The sequence below is a fragment of the Nothobranchius furzeri genome, chromosome 16 (genome assembly GCF_043380555.1).
Source record: "Nothobranchius furzeri strain GRZ-AD chromosome 16, NfurGRZ-RIMD1, whole genome shotgun sequence".
NCBI lineage: Eukaryota > Metazoa > Chordata > Actinopteri > Cyprinodontiformes > Nothobranchiidae > Nothobranchius > Nothobranchius furzeri.
In genome coordinates, this window is record NC_091756.1 from 31,649,297 (window position 1) to 31,663,245 (window position 13,949).

The 13,949-nt window shown below is 40.5% G+C and overlaps 2 protein-coding genes across 3 annotated transcripts; both read right to left on the bottom strand.

Moving 5' to 3' along the window:
• Positions 1-146: 146 nt before the first annotated feature.
• cox6b1 (cytochrome c oxidase subunit 6B1) lies at positions 147-5,313 on the bottom strand. The gene is made up of 4 exons (XM_015963476.3): positions 4,664-5,313; positions 4,076-4,188; positions 3,745-3,845; positions 147-375 (listed from the first exon to the last, which is right to left on the bottom strand). Exons 2-4 carry the CDS (start codon positions 4,179-4,181, stop codon positions 322-324), a joined length of 261 nt encoding a protein of 86 aa, XP_015818962.1. The 5' UTR covers positions 4,182-4,188; positions 4,664-5,313; the 3' UTR covers positions 147-321.
• A 1,102-nt stretch (positions 5,314-6,415) lies between these two features.
• On the bottom strand, positions 6,416-13,763 carry fam234a (family with sequence similarity 234 member A). Of its 2 annotated transcripts, none has more exons than XM_015963473.3 (12): positions 13,628-13,763; positions 12,705-13,011; positions 12,501-12,611; positions 12,196-12,378; positions 11,708-11,832; positions 11,453-11,585; positions 9,833-9,947; positions 9,609-9,749; positions 8,270-8,351; positions 8,048-8,200; positions 7,859-7,961; positions 6,416-7,777 (listed from the first exon to the last, which is right to left on the bottom strand). In XM_015963473.3, the coding sequence occupies exons 2-12, from the start codon at positions 12,973-12,975 to the stop codon at positions 7,575-7,577; spliced, it is 1,620 nt and encodes a 539-aa protein (XP_015818959.1). In that variant the 5' UTR covers positions 12,976-13,011; positions 13,628-13,763; the 3' UTR covers positions 6,416-7,574. The 2 variants fall into 2 exon arrangements, with proteins under 2 accessions (XP_015818959.1, XP_015818960.1); XM_015963474.3 differs by having other exon boundaries at positions 12,705-13,008; positions 13,628-13,728.
• Between the last annotated feature and the right edge of the window lie 186 nt (positions 13,764-13,949).

Consider the following 13,949-nt stretch of genomic DNA (forward strand, 5'->3'; position numbering starts at 1 on the left):
TTCTTTTCCTTCAGATTCTGGGGATCAATCAGTGTGAAGGCACTCTGCAGCTCTCCTGTCGGCGCCGTGAGTTTGTTTAGATTAGCCCAAAACAAACAATGCATTCATTATTGTTTTAACAGGAAAATAAACATGACACCACTGAGCTCCGTACATACATCCTGAGAATTTTTAATGCACAATTAGCGGCTGTTGGGAATGACCATTCAGGTCAGTGTGCTCCTGGGTCAGGAGTGGTGGAACAGCAACGATGAAGAGCATCTCTGATACAAACATTTAGCTGACAGTCTGGGGAGGCAAAGGCCTACGGGCATGGCAGTCTCAGATTTTTCCAGGAAAGGTCCCCGCCTCCCTCTGCTCGTCCCATTTCTCTACCTAAAAATACAAAAATGGAAAAACTTTTGAAAACCATTTTTAATGAAACTCGATACTTTCACTAGCAAACTACACTAAAATATGTCAACTCTCAAAGGATGATTTGTTAATTATCAGTTATGTGATCCGTTAAACAGAATCAATACAAATGTGTGTCTTTTAGCCAGAGGAGAGAAATGTTCTCCTCAGTTTACTTTATCATGATGATCTTAGAGGTTGAGCTGCTCCAACACAGCCGATTAAAACTCATGGGTCATCAGATAATGTACGTCCCACAATGAGCCTCTGAGCCGTCACTGCTAGTGTGCAATGATGGCAGGATAACTCAGAAAAGCACTACGCCCTCTGTCGTCCTGGCAGAGAACTGCTTCACAGCATCAGCACGTGTGTAAGTGTGTGAGTTCAAACTTGCTAGGCTTACCACATCCACCTGTTCTTGCATCTCCCTCTGGATCAAGCCAAGAACCTTCCAGACAGCTGGATAAGGTTTTTAAATCCAACTTTAGACGATGTTTCTGCTTTTAGCTTCTCCTTCCCACAAGCGTATGTGAATGTCCACTTGTTTTCATTTCAAACACCGGTCATATAACAACGTATGCACTTTGTTTGGATACTTCCATCAAGAGCCTCTTAGAATGCAGCTCAAGCCCAAATGTGTCGATTTATGCACACAACCTCTCACTGCAGGCAAATGTCACAACTTGGCTGTCCGGGAACATAGCTGCGAAAAGCTGACTCGTGTCTTCTGATGATTAATACGAGTAATGGGAATTCATCATTTTAAACACCCGCAGTATCTTGGCTTTCAGTGCCTCATTTTAGATGACAAGTCTAAAGTTCCTTGAGTTGTAGTCGAAGAACTGGTTCGGGGTGTTCTGTACACTTGGTCCTAAAAACAGGTTGATGGGAATAGGAGTACAATAGGGAGCTTAAATCATGCCCATCTACTTCCAGATCCTGATGAAAATAAACACTTTATTTGCATTAAAACATGTTTTTTACGTGAGATTAATGGCACATACCATACAGAACCAGAAAATCTTTTATCCCTCTCTTAGACTCCCATTCATTTTTTCTTTTAGCAGAAGTAGGTGGGCGCAACGTATAGCCTGGCCTGGCCAACTGGTCCTCTGTTTAATTCTACACAGAACTACAAGGTGGAAGCATGGGGCTGGCTGGTCAGGCTACGTAACTTAGGCTCCCTATCCTGCCATCCCTGCAGTCGTGTCTCTAGTGTGTCACTGTTCCTTATTCTCCTCCACCTCTTCATGCAGTCACCATCTCCGCACCTTTAATGTTATGATGGGTAGTGCTGCCTCCCCCTCTGCAGCTTTGACTTGTGGTGTTCCTCAGGGCTCTATTCTTGGACCCCTTTTATTTAATTTATATATTTTGCCCCTGGGTGACATTTTTAAAAAACACCACATTGATTACCATTTTTATGCAGACAATTGCCAATTATATGCCTCTGTGAAGCCTAATGACTCCTTACTGCCCCTTGTTGAATGCTGCAATGATGTGAAGAGCTGGCTGTCAGAAAACTTTCTTTTGCTGAACGACGCTAAGACAAAGGCCATCATTTTCAGCCCTGGTACTTCTCAAAGTCCCCAACTGACCCTTCCATTTATCACAAGTGGGTTGAAAAACCGTGTCACAAACTTAGGGGTTGTGATGGATGCTAAACTAAAAATGGACATTCATGTCAACCAGGTAGTTAAGACCTGTTATTACCACCTGAGGCGTCTCTCTAAAGTTAAGCCCATTTTAAAAAGGCGTCATCTCCATTCAGTTGTCCATGCATTTATTACTTCCCGTCTCGACTACTCTAACTCAGTGCTGTACGGTATCTCCTCCTCCACTCTCGCTCGACTTCAGCTTGTGCAGAACGCAGCAGCTCGTTTCTTGACTGGCACCAGGCAGCGGGAACACATCACACCGGTTTTAGCAAATCTCCATTGGCTCCCCATCCATCTCCGGATAGAGTTTAAGATCCTGGTTTTTGTTTTTAAATCCCTCAATAACTTAGCACCTGGCTACTTGTCTGAGCTCATTCACCCATATGTCCCTACAAGATCCCTCCGATCAGCTGACCAACACCTCCTACATGTCCCTAGCTCTCGCTGTAAGTCCCGCGGGGAGCGCGCCTTTTCAGTTTGTGCACCAAAGCTCTGGAACCACTTGCCCCTCCCGATCAGACTCTCTTCCTCTCTTTCCCTTTTTAAGTCTCGTTTAAAAACTCACTTTTATTCTCTGGCTTTTAATTCTGTCTAACTTACTCCCTTTCTCCTTTTCTTTTCGAGTTGGATTACTTGATTTTAATGGATTTAGTTTTTATTTTTGATTGTTTTTATTGTGTGTTTTTGTTCAGCACTTTGGTCGGCTCTCATGCCGTGTTTAAATGTGCTATATAAATAAAATTGGTATGGTATGGTATCTCCAAACCCATGTTTCCCATAATGTTCTGACACAAATAAAAAGTCGGCTGCGTATCTCTGCACTCCTCCAGTCGTGGTTGTATGAACATTTATATCGTCACTTTCTTCAATCGGTTCCGTTTTGGGGGGAAAGGCTGCAGACAAATTTAAAGAAAATGGCATCTTGACCAACCACAGACTTACGGTCTCTGTTGTTTTTGATGAATAACTAGAAAATTGGGCTCTACTCCATCCATCCTTGCGTGCCTGTTGGAGAGCCCTTGCAAACGCGGACAATTTGCGTCTCCACACCTCCCCAGATGGAGAAGCATGAACTAGGCTTTAGTGTCTTGACTTGGCATCCTTTTACATCCATCTTCGGTATTTGTCCATTAAAATCCAAGCTGCATTTCCCTGGCATTCTGATATCTTCATTTCGGCTTGTGTCTGCCAACCAAGCCACTTTGGCATTAGCGTCCGTTTCTCGTTTATTTTTGCATTAATTCTAAGGGTTTGAACTTGGATTTAGTAAAATTCTAAAACGTTTACAGGACCTGGAAATGTGATTTTCAAGCTCCAGGTCTTTCATGACTGAACTCTCCCACTTTTCACCAAAACCAGCTCCGCTGGGCTCAAATACGCCCTCTTCAATGTCGATAAAAGCACTTTGTTTTACACAGCAGTAAATACAGCTATCTAGGGCTGGAAAATAGAAGTAAGAAGTTGTGCTCCACTCACTGTGTTGAAGCATAAATAATGACCAGGGATTGAACCTGACAAGACTGTTTTAAACAGCTTGTTTTGGACAGGGCTGCATTTTTTTATATAAATGGCTGTAAAAACTACTTATTGGACCCCTGCTAAACAAAACTGTCCTAATTCCCTTGACATCACCTCAGATGGTTTAAAATGTGGTTAGTTTAATTTAAGAAAGAAGGAAGGGATAAATATTTACCCAAGCCACGGGGCAGAGGGACTTGTAGACCCTACTGTACCACTCACAAGGGCTTATGTCTGCTCCTTTAGCAGTCAAAGCTTTCTGACAGCGATGGTAGTCTGTGAAATAAGCACAATAAAGAGATTATGAACTGAAAATGAACCTTGTCAAACTGGTAGCGGCTCTGATTATTTTAGAGGTCAAATTTAGCCTAATAAACTCCAGTAGAATGCATCCCATAGCGTTCAAGCCCATCTATTCAGTTAATAGGTAATACCCATAATAAAAGGTGTTTGAGGTGTGTTCATCTCACACAACAGAATCGAGCTTTGACCTTGTGTAATCTTACCAACATAGTTGGCCCAGCAGTTCCTGGTCTGGTTCTGGTTGGGGAATCTAGCATCAAAGGGGGCAGTGCGGTAATTCTCCAGTTTAGCTTTAATGTCCTCAGCCATCTTTAGTCTGTCAAAAGAAGCAGGTGTGGATGAGACAAGCAGAGAAAGGACGGACTTTGGTGGGTAAATAACCCCACAGATAAGCCCCCGCTGCGCCGCATGCGGCACCTGAAGCTGTTTATAGAAATTCGGCTCTGACTCGTCCTATCAAAGGCGGGATTATAAAAACGGGCTGAAAATAAACACAAAATGCTCCCCATTTTAACCTAAATTTGGGACAAAATAAGTCGTGTGAAAAGACTGAACGGCATTAATAGCCGCGTCCTTTAGGAAAGAGGAATTTCCTCATAACAAGCTAGTTTCCTTTTTCCTATATTTTTATTCTTACAGCTTTCTTCCCCATTTATGCGTTTTCCTATCACGACATCGCTTTCTGCTAACGAAAGAAACCAAAACTCGCAGCATTCACGCCCTGACGTTATTCACCTGAAATTCTTCAGAAACACCATTTACGTAGGTAACCAGACGCAGGTAAACGTTACCTTTTGTCGCAGTTAAGCACTCGACCCCAGAGTGACTTTTCTCTTTTTCACCGGATGGTTGACGTATCGCTCCTCCGCGAGCGCCTGGCGCGTGCCTCCTGTACAGAGAAATGACTGCAGCCGTGCCATCTCATTGTAAGGATATGGCGGACACGGGTCACATTGAGATGATAAATACGTAATTTCAGAGTTTTTAGGCTTTCACACTACGGTATCTGCTGTCATGGGTACCCGGTGTTAGCTTAAACACACTCAGAGCTTAATTTAATGTTTAGAACAGAAATGTTCTCTCCGGTAAAGGCGGAAGTAGATGTCAATCATTTACAGATGCTGACACACAGGTGGATTGTTTTATTTTACCTTTTTTCTTGTCCTAACATTCAATTAAATAAATTATGTGAGTGACTACAAACATTTAGTTAGCTCCGCTAAAAAAAACGAAATATCTGGCGACGGTGAGCGATAACCAGTGACTAGAAAAAGTTCCGCGTTTTCATTGGACCATAACATTCATTACCGGTTCGCGCGTGGTCTTTATGAAACAGGTATCCGTGAGGTTGGAAAGCTTTTAGTGAAGTCTGGATAGTTTAACAGTAATGACTCTCATCTTCCGTTAGGATAAACACTGGTTTAAAGTTTCCTGCGTATTTTCAGGGGCGTTTCCAGAGGGTGATTGGGGGTGCACAACACAACCTACCCCAAAGACTGAGACAGAGAAGCATCTAGAATATATATAAACAAATAAATTAAAAAAAACATTAAATCTAAAATATTTAAACAATAAAATATCAAATATGAAATGGCATTTGAAAGTTACTTTTGGGGTGGGTAGGTGTGTGTGTGTGTGTGTGTGTGTGTGGGGGAGGTTGTAGCATTAAACAGTGTTTGGTTCATCCTCCAAATCATTTCAGGAATTCTGATTAGACTACTGGGTTCAACTAAACAGACATTTCATTTCTTGTTGCTGATATTGTTTCATTGGTAGTTTTAAAAGTCACTTATTTTGTTAGCTGAAAAATATTTAAACAGTTACAGATAAGCAAAAAGTTTAAATGCATTAAAATGTCTGGAAATGACATCTCATTCATCAAAGTGCACCATCCTCTCTTTTCGAAAAGAAAGTCCCAGTTTTATTGTGATAAATTTATGCATTTATTCATGGTAAACTGTCATAATTGATCATAGTTCTCCACTGGTATTGTGCTTTGACTTCATTTTGGTTTATAGAAGCCAATTCGATTACGATTAATGCTTTGTAATAAAAAAAATAACTTTTTTTCAAAATTTTTAGCAGTTTAAATGTGCCACCCTTGTCCAAATGTGTGCCCCTACCTGGCCACCCCCCAAAATAATTCCTAGACACACCACTGCATATTGTCACTATGAACCTGTGTAGATGAGCACACCAGCTGTACGTGTTGTGTTTTGACTTACCTGTAAAGTGAATTATCAGAAGGCAGTAAATACAAATGTTGCATATTTTCAAACATTTTATAATTTTTTTTTATTATTATTATTATTTAACAGGCTATTGTGTTAAATTCAGTACTGGAATGCCCTTCAAACATGAAAAACATGTTATATGTGCTATTATAATCACATAAGGCTCAAGAATTAGTTTGTAAACAAGTTTGTGCTTGTAAAAACTATAAGGATTATGTTTTGTCTGGTAAAATGACTTTTTTCATGCATCGAAACAACTGAGCAGTATTTAGTCTTTTTTTAAAGAATAACAATTAAGTACAAACAAAGGCCTGTTTTCAACCAAATTTAATGTATTAAAAATGTTCATGCATCTAAACCAAACATGTTAATATAACAGGAAAATAACTCAATAAAGGCTGGTTTCACTTGATTTAAAAAATTACTCAAAAAACTAACCTTTTAACTTATTTATCCAAATTGGCTTCATAACATTAACTATAGTAGATCTGACACTCGTTATTGAGCAGATTTGATGTTTGTTGCAGCTCACTTTCCAAGACATGGTTTAACCCTCCCGCTGTCCTAATGGGTGTGACCCTGCAAGAAAAGTTGACCATTGAGCAGGGTTGGTGGTTTATCCCTTGGGCCCATGGACCTCAGGGGATAAACCACCAATCCTGCTCAATGGTCAACGTTCCTCACGGGGTCACCCATAAAGACAGTGGGAGGGTTATGATTATTCATAGACTAAGATGTTTTTTTTTTCAATAGAGACTTTAATTAAATATCTCATTTCAGCAACTTTATAAATAACCCATTTCTTGGAAAATAGCGGCACAAACTACAGCATCTTGGATTAAGTAACCAGCATTTATGTCTTGATCGTCAACTCATTGACTTCAAGACCGATTGACACATTCACAAACAAAATAAAACTGTATTTGTTTAGTACAATCTCTTAGAACGTAGTGGTTTGGTTGGGTTGAAGTGTCTTCAAACAGTACCAGTGAATGTTTGCTATGGTCTTAAATCTTAAACACATTTACCTAATTAGCCCAACCACTGAGTAATAAACCTCTGAAGGCTTCTGTAAAGACACGAGGCTGCAACCTTTAGAACACAACAGCAATCGGTTGCATAGATTCAAATAATTCAGCTTCAAAGACAATTGTACTGATGCATGAGCCCATTAATTATAATTCAGCAGGGTAGGCTTAGAATTTTCAGTGGGAGAACAGCGAACTGCGCCGAGGGGCCGTGAACAAACAGCAGCTTGATTTTTGCAGCATAAGTGTGGTCCAGCCTGAGGATGTGTAAGACCTACTTTTAGACACTAAAATGCTTTGGAAGAACCCTGTCAGGTAAAGTAAAGCTCTAAACAAAATAAAAAGAGGATTTTCTTTGGCTGTTTTAAGTTGAAAGGTTCCAAGTGATCAAATGTTGTAGGTTAAAGGTCCAGACAGGCTACCAAATCCAAACGTTTTGACTAGTCACTGAAGCGGAGTCGCTGAAAAGCCTCTACGATTTCCTCATTTGTTTCTGTGCTGGTGCCGAGATGACGAACATCATCTTTAGAGATGTTCTGCTTCAGCTTCTGCTTAGTGAGGACCACAGTGCCGTTGGTGTCTTCACTCTCGGGACCCGTCAGAAGGAGGTAGGCAGCATGGCGCCCATGCTCCATGAGTGTGGCTGAAACAACAAAATATTAAAATGTGTCACTACTTTATCATTTTGGGATTGTGCAGGTAGGTTAGAAAGATGAAGAATCACCTTTAAATGATAAAATGTGGTCTGTGACATTGGTGATCTCCAGGAGAACTTCAGAGTGATGTGGATGCAGCAAATAAGAGCGTTGAGAGATAGATAGGGGTTTCTGAAACATTCAAAAAGTTATGTGAAATTCCGAAACGCGCAAGTTTGATGTAAATATTTTTGTTTCCCTGAAAGCAGTTTCCTTACAGTTGAGTTGGACTCTGATGGCATCAAGCCCCAAACTATGAAGACTGAGATTGATTTGGTGGTGTAGATGGAGGCGGGTCCTGGTGAGTTAGCAATAGCAAGAAGTCTGACCTCCCACAACACGCCACCAGACTTCCCATCCAGGATAATGATCTACGGACATCAGAGACGGGAGCATGTGGATCAAGCCCATCAGCAAGTCAGAATAATGAATGAACTCACCCTCTTCGTTTGGTTGCCTACGTCGTCCTCAACAACGACATCGAGAACACCATCTTTGTTAAAGTGGCCGAGGGAGGGCTTTCTGAAGCAACAACATAAACGTTTAACTAGTTTAATATTTCACTCAAAAGTAGAAACTACTAAAGCAGAGGATGAATTTTCATCGTTCACTTAGCATCTTTTTAAAAGTATTTTATCAAAATTTTATCCTAAAAAACAGTCGACGACTACGATTGAAAAAGATCACAGCTGGAGATAATCAACAGCATTCATAGTCGACACAAAGCTGCTAGCCTTGATGTGTTTCTGAATTAATTTGGTTGTTCTTCATTTGCACAGTGACTAAAAATGTGACTGTAATAATAAAAATATCATGAGAATCAGACAAAAAATAGAACACAACTTTATAAGGTTTCAGAATGAGTTTCTAGTTATTTGCATCTCAATCATTGTATTAAATAATTGTAAAACTCCTGTTACACATCAGGAGACACGCTGTATCCACAGCATGTATCTCAAAACAAGAAAGGTGATACTTTCAAATTAAAAGCATCCCTTTTCATTTAAAGCTCGTGGAGACTTTTGTCGGACTTCCATAACTTTTCTAGTTAAATAAAACAGAAGCATTCGTATGCATGAGGGTTTTTGTACTTGAAGAAGTTTTGATATAAAACAACAACTAAAGCTACAATGGCAAATTTTGGAAAACATTTTAGCTTAATACACCTTTCCTAACTATGCTCTAACAAAGAAAGAAGAAAAAAGAAAGAAAACGACCTTTAATGCTGCGCCTCTCGACAAGGCAAGAAAAAATGTATAACATTAAAAATATTTAAAAATAAATGCTATAAAAATATTGTGAAGATAAAAAATACACAAAAATAAATCAATGAAGTGGTTTTCTCACATTTATCAAAAAAATAAATAAAGTAACTATTAAACCATCCGGTTGTCGGTCTCACTGAACCGCTGCACTTCCCTGGGTCGTCCACTCCTCACACACTCTCAGCAACAGAACACCACTGGTGTGAGAGGTTCTCCACTCAGTAATATCAGAGAGGGAGCTGAGCTGATACCACTCCAACTTTAGGACAAACTACCAGAATCCCAAAACGAAAAACACCTTTTGAAGTCTCGGACAACAAAAGATGTTTGGACCTAGAAAACGGCGACCGATGTTTAGAGCTCTATCGTTTCCTCTGGCATCACGGGTTTCTGGTCCTGGCAGAAGAGTCTCTGGGAAGATACCCAAGGGGGGGGGCGAGTGTTCGTGCTAAGAACCTAGCTTGTTCTGTAGATTTGCTAGAACAGCTTTAAGTGAATAAAAATGAGGAATTACCCAATGACCGAGCTGCAGCTGAACTTCCATTTTAGCCTTAATGTTTTCCCATTAATTAGAGCCACCTCATTCCCAGAAACAACCAGCAGGTCAGAGGAATCATCGGCTTCTTTAGTTCTCACCAGGCTCACAGCGTTGGATCTACAAAGTATTATCAAATATTTTACAGATATTTAAACCAAAGTCACAATATCAACAAGGGATGAGTGTGAGCTGCTTCTTACTGGTAAATGGGTAAAAGGGTAACAGCAGAGTTGGCTTTTGCCTCCATGACTTTGTCCGTTTTGAGTCCTGCCTTGGCTGCAATCCCCAACAGTTCCAGCCCATACACATCTGTGTCTGTGAGGAAATTCACACCAGCACATATCACCACGTACATTCTGAGCTGTGAAGAAGCATGCTGGTTATTTAGCCCCTCTATCACAAATGAGGCTTTTTGCAGAAAGACAAAAAATAGTGAGGGAAACTTTTATTTGACCTAGCTTAATAGGAACTCCAGCTATGAGGACATGTGTGCCCTAATAAGCCACAAGTTTTCTGTTGTACCAAACTATTTGTTAGAAACACACAAAAATATTGCTGTTTATTTATAAATCTATAATATTTAGTACATTTTTTGACATACGTAGGACGCCATGTTTTCCGCACGCAATGCACTTTGGGGGCAACGTATATTGGTTGCACTTGGAAGTATAGCTATTGACGCTAGTATTTGTTTACGCGCTCACCGTATTCAAAATTAAGTAAAATGCTGCATTGTTCTGCTTTTGGATGTAATTTCCAGTCAAAGGGCAAAAAGAGGAGTGATGTGAGGTTACAGAGCTTTCCCACTGGCAAGAAAAGGAGAAAGCAGTGGGAAGATGCCTGTGGACGGACACAACTTCCCAAATATCTGCGGCTGTGTTCCCAACCTTTTTCTCCTGATGCGTTTGAGGCTTATAGTCGACCACGACTACTTAAAGAGTTCACCAGAGCGGCTGGGTGCAAGAGAAGGCGGAAACTAAATGCTTTACCGACCATTTTCCAACACAAGGAGCCTAAACGCCCTCGGAGAGACGAGAGACACTGGGCGCTCTCCTGAGCCGATAACCCGCTCCTGCAGCTGCCGTTTCTGTCACATTCAGCGAACCATCGGATACGCCACTCGTCACGGATGAAGCTGAACATTCACCTCTGCCGTCAGTAAAACAAGCAGTAAACGTAGCAACACAGTCTTCTCCAAATATATAATATCTGCTAAACGATTAAAGATGTTTCACTGAATTTTCTAATCATCTATAAACACACGACAGCTCTGGATGCTAAAATTCTCCCAAATCATTCATAATTGAATAAGTTTGATCACACGATAGCTTACCGTTAACTTCTGCTGACAAAAATGTGAGCTCTTGACAACAAACACTCTCCCTCTCGGTTACCATGGAGACGCATTTGCCGCACCTTCGGTTTTGTCCTGCTCTCGCTTCATCCCGCCCTTCTTGCTTTTCATTTTGATGCTCGTTTTGTGAAACATGGTCAGTGATGTCATCATTAATGTGTCGCTCTGGTTCAAATTGAAAAGGCTGAACAGATGACATGCTGATGTCGCTGAACAGTCACTACAGGCCAGGGTACCAAAGCCACCGGTGCAACCGAGGTACAACCATCTGACGTCACTACCCAGAGTGCATTGCAACACTAACAACAATGGCGACCTACGAGTTAAAATACTTTAATAAATTTGATAAAAATGAAGACATTAAGAAGGTTTTTTACACCATTTTAATATGACTGATACTAACATTTATCTTTTAAGAACCACAACGTTTTGTAACCTGGGTTCCTTTTAAAAAGCTGATACAAACCGTTTTGTAGTAGTATGTAGTAGAAACCCTTTACAGTGACATGGATGAGATGATTGGCAGTCTGAACGGAATCAAGAACCACGGTAGAACCCATCTGAGCACCCGTTTTCCCTGAGAGTAAAATCAGCTGAGTCTGCAAATTGGAAAAGTCATTTACATAAATTTTGTTATCAAAGGGAAAAAGACCAAAAGTAAACACATTGATTTTAAAAAAGACACAGTTTGTGTCACCAAAGGTTTAATTAACAACATCACCAGTGTGCTGTTCGACGCCACCAACACCACATCATCAACCTGGTCCTGATCCAGATCCGGAACACTAAGAACTGGTAAAGAGCCGACGAGAACAGTAGGCTGAGGCTGCTGCCAAATGACATGACCTGACAAACACATCAGTTAATTAGAGATTTGGTTTGACTTGCTTTATAATCCACAGCTTGACTTAATCCCACAGGCTTCCATGCAGCATCATCATATAAACTTGTCTGCTTACGATAACTTGAGTCAGGATCTGAGGAGTTTCTGGCAAAATTATTGACATAATTGATATTGTTCAAGCTAACAAGTTTAATCAGAGCCATCCCCTACCTCAGACTAGCCGTCATTCATGAACTCATGTTTACAAGTTGGTGAGGTTCTTTAAAATTTACCATGAACTTTGTTGACACTATTGAAACTAAAGAACCTCCGGTTCTAATGCATCTACTGCCCTTTTTAACATACAAATGGAGCTGAGTCCTAACCTGTGTTCTTGTTGATAGCCGTGAGATTACCAGAGTGAGACATCAGACAGTGCCAGGTTCTGCTCGTCTTTTTGCCCTGATCACAATGAGCCCACTGGAACTCGGGGTGGAGCGGCCTTTCCCACAGTGTGTCTCCATCAGTGCCATCCACCGCTACCACAAACACACACGGCGAAGGCAGGCCTGGGGAACACACAGACCTCAGGTCAGTTACAAATAAACAAAAAAAAAATTCTGTCCTTTTTGTTTTGTTCTCAAATCTTTTGAAGCTACGTTTGAACTCCAGATCTCAAACACTTTCATACCTGCTTCTGTGCATGTTTGGTTCAGCGTGCCGTTTGTGTTTTTGATGATGAACAGGACATCCTTTACTTTGTCGTCGTTTGAATGTTCAAAAGCCAGGAACTCATAGGTGACTGTGTGGGAGAATGTTAAAGTGACAGTTAATCCCCTATTTAAAATATTTCTGAGGTGAAGTATAAACAAAAAAAAAAATAAAAAAAACAGACCTGATTCTGAGAAAGTCTTCTTCCAGGTAACGAGGTATTGAGCTCTGACAGGACAGGGCATGATGAAGGAGAAGGCAAACACTATGATGAGGCAGAGAAACAAGGAAAGGAAGAAGACTGCAGTTCTCCAGTGGGTCAGTCTGGAAAAACCCAGGCCTTTACAGCTCCTCTTTTTTGGTCCTGATGCTGACGCTGCTCCCGTGACCGTTTCTGTCCCATCTTCTCCCCTCTTCAGAGGATCGCCCTCCGTTGCATGGTCTGACCTCTCCATTGCTGCCTGCTTATTCCATTACTGATAACAAACCTGCTAGAAAGAGAAGATGAATTCCAACAAAGCTACTGGTGGCACGAAATCCAACATAGCTTAGATCTGCGTCAGTTCCCACGTTTGGAATAAATCACAAAAAAATGTCTGCATGAAAAAAAGGCACTGGGCATTAATATAAAGCAAATGAAAATACTGGAAGCTGCAGTGTTTGTCTCTACTCTGTCTGCACTGCAGCATCTGTGTCTGTTTAGATGAGCCAGCAATGACACTAGAAGATTCTCAGCACAAAACAACAACAAAGCAAAAGCCTGTCACCCTGACTCAGAAACACCCTGTTATTAGCACAATAGCCACAGGCTATTGTTGCTCAAAGTTAAAACGGATATTTGCAACAAAAAATAAATAAAATCAGATTATCAGTGAACTCACTTATATTTCTGAAACGCGAACGTTATTTTGTTGGATTCGCGTTGGCAAAATAAGTGAGAATGATCAAAAAGGTAGAATTTTTTTTTTTATTATTCTATCATATCTTGTTGAACGACCGCATCTCCCAAAAGCAGTGCTAAGGTAACGCTTACACGACATACCAACAGTTGGAAGAAACAAAAACGAATGTAAAAAGTTTACACAAATTGGAAAACGGTTTACTTACTTTAAACTTTCCACTCTCGTTTCATGCGTTCACTGCAGAGAACCAGACCTCTCAAACAAACTTGCTAGTAAACAAATGGCAAGTGCAAATATCTTTGAAAATTTGAACCTTAAATTTGTCTGATAGGTAATTCAAGATGGAAAAACGGCTAAATCAGACAATGATTATTTCTAAAGCTAAACTTTAATATATATTTTTTAATTTGGCCTAAAAGTATAGTTTAATAAAATACGTTACAACAGGACAATAGTTGTGTAAGTCCACAACCTGTAAGTCCTGGTTTAGGTTAAAAATCCCTTGACATTGTCCTTATTGTGATTGG

Bases quoted from the DNA above. Each gene is read 5' to 3' on its own strand.
- fam234a (XM_015963473.3), bottom strand. From the start codon at position 12,975: ATGGAGAGGTCAGACCATGCAACGGAGGGCGATCCTCTGAAGAGGGGA. The intron at 7,962-8,047 runs GTAAGGAAACTG...TGAATGTTTCAG, and splicing joins CATCAGAGTCCAACTCAACT to AAACCCCTATCTATCTCTCA. The intron at 7,778-7,858 runs GTGATTCTTCAT...TTGTTGTTTCAG, and splicing joins CCACATTTTATCATTTAAAG to CCACACTCATGGAGCATGGG.
- cox6b1 (XM_015963476.3), bottom strand. From the start codon at position 4,181: ATGGCTGAGGACATTAAAGCTAAACTGGAGAATTACCGCACTGCCCCC. The intron at 3,846-4,075 runs GTAAGATTACAC...CTTATTTCACAG, and splicing joins CTGCTGGGCCAACTATGTTG to ACTACCATCGCTGTCAGAAA. The intron at 376-3,744 runs GTAAATATTTAT...TTGTATTTTTAG, and splicing joins CCCTCTGCCCCGTGGCTTGG to GTAGAGAAATGGGACGAGCA.